The following is a 4,566-nucleotide window of genomic DNA, read 5'->3' on the forward strand; positions in this document are numbered from 1 at the left end:
CCATTGTTTGCCAAGCCTGCATTTCTTGAGATAATGAGCTCAACCAGGGCACGGCTGCTGCAGCCCACAGTGTCTTCGATCTTCCTATCTTCAATCATCTCTTCCACATTGGTGAGCACCAGATTCAGCAATGCTTCACCTCTGGACAGTCTGTCCAGTGCTTGAACAGGAAAGTTATGGCAAGTGGTGCTCCGCCGGGATCAGTTCTGGGGCCAATGGTATTTAACATCTTTGTAGGCAACAAGGACAGTGGGACTGAGTGCATGCTCAGAAATTTTGCAGATGACACCAAGTTCAGTGGTGCAGTTGACATGCCAGAGGGAAGGGTTGCTATCCAGAGGGACCTGGACAGGCCCAAGAAGTGGGCCCATGCCCACTTAATCCTCATGAAGTTCAACGTGGCCAAGGGCCAGGTCCTGCACCTGGATCAGGGCAGTCGCAAGCACAGATACAGCTTGCGTGGAGAATGGCTTGAGAGCAGCCCTGAGGAGAAGGACTTGGCTGATGAAAGACATGAGCTGGCAACATGCACTTGCAGCCCAGGCAGCCAATCAAATCTTGGGATGCATCAAGAGAAGCGTAACCAGCAGGTCAAGGGAGGTGATTCTGCTCTATTCTGCTCTCAGGTGATACCCCACCTGGTGTACTGCATCCAATTCCGGGGTTCCCTGACCGCCCAGTCCCACCAGGGCCGTGTCAGAGCTCTCTATGGGGGCACCGCCGCAGCGTGGAGACCAATGGTGGGGGAGGGGCGGGGCCTCTCTGCCGGCGGGCCGGCGGCAGCCAATCAGAGGCGCCAGACGCGCTTCCCGCCTTGGGGTTACTTCTGAGGTATGCGCTGCGGCCCCGTCTGTGGTAGCTGCTGGATGGCAGAGCAGCGTCGGTCTTGTACATTACTCACCTGACTCCATCAGAGTCCCTAATTAATTTAGAGACTTGGTGTTCTAACAGGACCTCTTGCTTATAACTAGCTCATACAATTGTTTTTTGCTTGTAAAACTGAAGGAGTGGGAAAAAAAAAAAAAAAGAAGCCCTAATATATGCATTAGTCAGTGAAAGATTAGGCTTAAGTAGTTGAACTACAATTTTTGAATCAGAATCCAGGAGAAATAATCGGTTCGATCAGTTCAACGATTAGATCTGTTAAATTGTGAGAATTATTGCTTAGGGGAGGTAACTCAGATTGCTTACATTCACTTAAAAGGATTGAAAGATTTCTGTGAACTGCAAGAGGCACAGAGGGAAGGGAGGGGGAGAGGAGGAGGAGGAGGGGAAAAGGGAAGGGGCAGAAGAGGGGAGGAAAGGGAGAAGAGAGAAAAGGACATTTTTGCGTAATCAGATGTCTGTGGTCTCTAGTTCATTTGTTACATCCTTTCAAAGGAGGAATACTAAACACTTCTAAACAAAGTTCAGTTCAAAGTGCATATGTTAGAAGAAGTTCAGAAATTTTTCTTGTTTAGCCTTTATTTCAGTCTGCGCTTTCAACTCCTTTATACAAAAACTTTTAACTTATCCTTTCTCTGAATTTCTTTTAGACAAGTGTCGGAAACATCACAAAACAAAAAAGATGTTTGCAGCTTTAAAGTATCACTCAACAGACTATTTATATGAGGTATAGTTTTATTATTTCGCTTATTATTCTGAACGAACTATGTCAGTAATTTAAAAGATTCAGTATATGTTAAAAAGTAGAGAACTGATTTCTAAGAAATTATATTTGTGTGAGGTTGTTGTACTGCACTGATGCTGGTATAACAACAAGGTTATTGATTACCTTTTTTTTATAGAAAATTAAAGTGCAATTTTACCAAAACAGAAGAGCATTTATTTTTTGATTGTTTGTTGCATTTATGATTGTGAAACAGGTGTTTCATAACCTGTTACTCAGAGCTTCCTTTGGAGTGTGTACTGTGCTTTCTATTGCATACAATTCAATTAATTACCTTTTTGAAGAACTAGTTTTAGTTTCTGATTTCTTTATTATGCATTAGGTAATACTACAAATCGTTGTATTCCTACTAACGATGGGGAAGTGTTATTTCTTTGTTATGAATGAAATTTAAAATTTAAAATTTTTGCAAAGCAGATATTTTTGTCGTCTACAACGAATCTCCTGGCTTTATTGATGTTGATCTGTTACAACATGGAAAACTTAACAAAGTTCCGCTTTCTTTCCTGTCTACACCTGTGTCATGTTATCCATTGCTTATCATTTGGTGCAGTGTCTTTTCCAATTGAGGATTTACTTATTCACATTTTCAAAGAAAAGATACAACTATATTAAATAATTTTCTGGCAGGGTGGTGCTTTGTCTAGTGGGGATATTCCTAGTGAACAAGTAGAAGAATGAGATAGTGAGACATGCTGCCTTCAAGGATTCAGGAGGAGTGCAAATACACTCGCAAGTAGTCCTGGCACATATCTGGAGAAATGTAACTCTGAGATAGTCTAAGATTGTACAGAAATTTGCAGGGGAACTACAATCCACACTGTGAAACATCTTGTTCATGTCCCTTTCCTCATAGTGCAGGAGGTGTTTTCCATAGTATCTCTGTTTGTGCTTTCTTTCTTAGAATGTACCATCTGAAAACCTTTTTCTGTTGTAATTCCAGCAGCATGCAATCTGTATTTCAGCCTTCCAGCAGCAATTCTATTCAGTTTGATCTTCAGATGATTCTGTAGCATTTATGAATAAAAAAAATAAGGTATGTTGGCAAAACATGTACAGGGCCATTTTGAAAAGGAAAATAACTAGATTTGTGCCTTTTCTTGCCTAAATTTTGAGGAGTCAAGCAGTCCTGATAGTGGGATAAATGAAAAGAAGCAGAAGTTTAGTGTTTGGTAACTTGCTGACTGGCTGCTGGCTCTGTAATATCAGCAGAAGTAGTTAGTGGATGTGGTCACAAAAGTGAAGGTATTCTGGATCTGTCTGTATGAAGGTTACACTGTCTTAAAACTGCAGTTTCTTGTTTCTACCATCCTGCTAGAGAGCATGTAATAGTTCAGTGAACTTTTCAGGGATTTGTTTTATCGAATGCACTTGCTTAATACTTCCAGTTGTAGGAAATGCTGGAATTTGATGAGAGACTTATACTCTAATTCCTGCAAGTGTTTAGCTGAGCTCAGTAAGGAATCCTTCTCTGGATGTTCTTTTCTTTTTATAAAGCCCAGATATAGTTCTTCCAACTGCCCAGTTTAAATAAATACTTGAAGAAAGGTGCCTTTCAGGTAGGTTCCTCAAGCTACTGAGCATTGCAGGTGTGATTACAGAGTCATCTTAGAAGTTTGGTATTCTCGTATATCATAAACTGGCAATATAGGCAAGCCATACAGGACTGTAAAAAAAAAATAATGTCTTTTGTTTAAAATAGAAATTTATAGAGACCTCTAACTTCCTTGAGAAATAGTAGGAAATATTCATTGGCTAAATGATTTAAACATTAATACTCTTTTTAAAAAACATTTATATATATGAGAAAGACAAGAAAGGTTATGTTGTAGCAGACTTCATAAATTCAACTAATTCACTATAGCCTTTATACTCAGAACAAGTCAGTCTAAAATGTTTTGTAAAATGTATAGCTTGCCTGTTAAAAGGCCACCATATGTATGCACAACCCTAGGACACGTTTGCTCCACTTTACAAACATCAGTGATTGAAAGTACGCTTAATTCTAGGCTACTGAGCTACTAGCTGCAAAACTGCATACTGGTGTTAACATTGTCCTTCCGATCCCTGGCATGTTATTGCTTGCATTTACTTGTTCAGCAGTTTCTGAACTCTGCAGCCCATTTATTTTTAAACTCAGAGTACTGCAAGAGCACAGTCACGGTTGTTATAACTTGTTATAATGACAAGAAAGGTTATAATCAGGATTAGTAGAGAAGATCCCTGTCTAAACATAGTATTTTGCCTTAGACAAAAAATTGTTATTACATCAATATGGCTCTTATCAATTTTTGCAAGGGTTTTCTAAAGAAGATGGCATAATGGCAATTTTTTTGTCTCCTTTTTCTTAAAATTAACTGTCATTAACAATTCTGATAGTTTTAAATATCTGACAGAAGATTAAACCAAAAAGGAAAAAGAATTTAGTCAGCATGAGTTCACCAAGGGGAGGTCGTGCTCGACCAACTTGGTGGCCTTCTATGATGCTGTCACATGCTGGGTGGATGGGGGAAGAGCGGTAGATGTAATCTACCTTGATTTTAGAAAGGCATTTGATACTGTCTCCCACGACATCCTTATAACAAAGCTGAGGAAGTGTGGGATAGACGAGTGGACAGTGAGGTGGGTTGAGAACTGGCTGACTGGCAGAGCGCAGAGGGTCATCGTTGGTGGTGCAGAGTCTGGCTGGAGACCTGTAAGCAGTGGTGTCCCCCAGGGGTCTGTGCTGGGTCCGGTTTTGTTCAACATCTTCATCAATGACCTTGATGAGGGGATAGCGGCCACCCTCAGCAAGTTTGCTGATGATACGAAGTTGGGAGGATTGGCTGACACGCCTGAAGGCTGTGCTGCCATTCAGCGAGACCTGGACAGGCTGGAGAGCTGGGCAGTAAGAAACC

At 41.0% G+C, this 4,566-nt stretch overlaps 1 protein-coding gene across 2 annotated transcripts in view; it reads left to right on the forward strand.

Moving 5' to 3' along the window:
- The first annotated feature begins 832 nt into the window (after nt 1-832).
- Nucleotides 833-4,566, forward strand: part of SHOC1 (shortage in chiasmata 1) — a 27,644-nt gene continuing 23,910 nt past the window's right edge. For both annotated transcript variants that reach the window (XM_031557374.1, XM_031557376.1), the window contains exons 1-2: nt 833-1,173; nt 1,536-1,612. In XM_031557374.1, the coding sequence (XP_031413234.1) occupies nt 1,568-1,612 (45 nt within the window). In that variant the 5' untranslated portion in view covers nt 833-1,173; nt 1,536-1,567. The remainder of the gene's footprint in view (nt 1,174-1,535; nt 1,613-4,566) is intronic.

This window comes from Meleagris gallopavo, chromosome Z (assembly GCF_000146605.3).
Source record: "Meleagris gallopavo isolate NT-WF06-2002-E0010 breed Aviagen turkey brand Nicholas breeding stock chromosome Z, Turkey_5.1, whole genome shotgun sequence".
Lineage (NCBI taxonomy): Eukaryota > Metazoa > Chordata > Aves > Galliformes > Phasianidae > Meleagris > Meleagris gallopavo.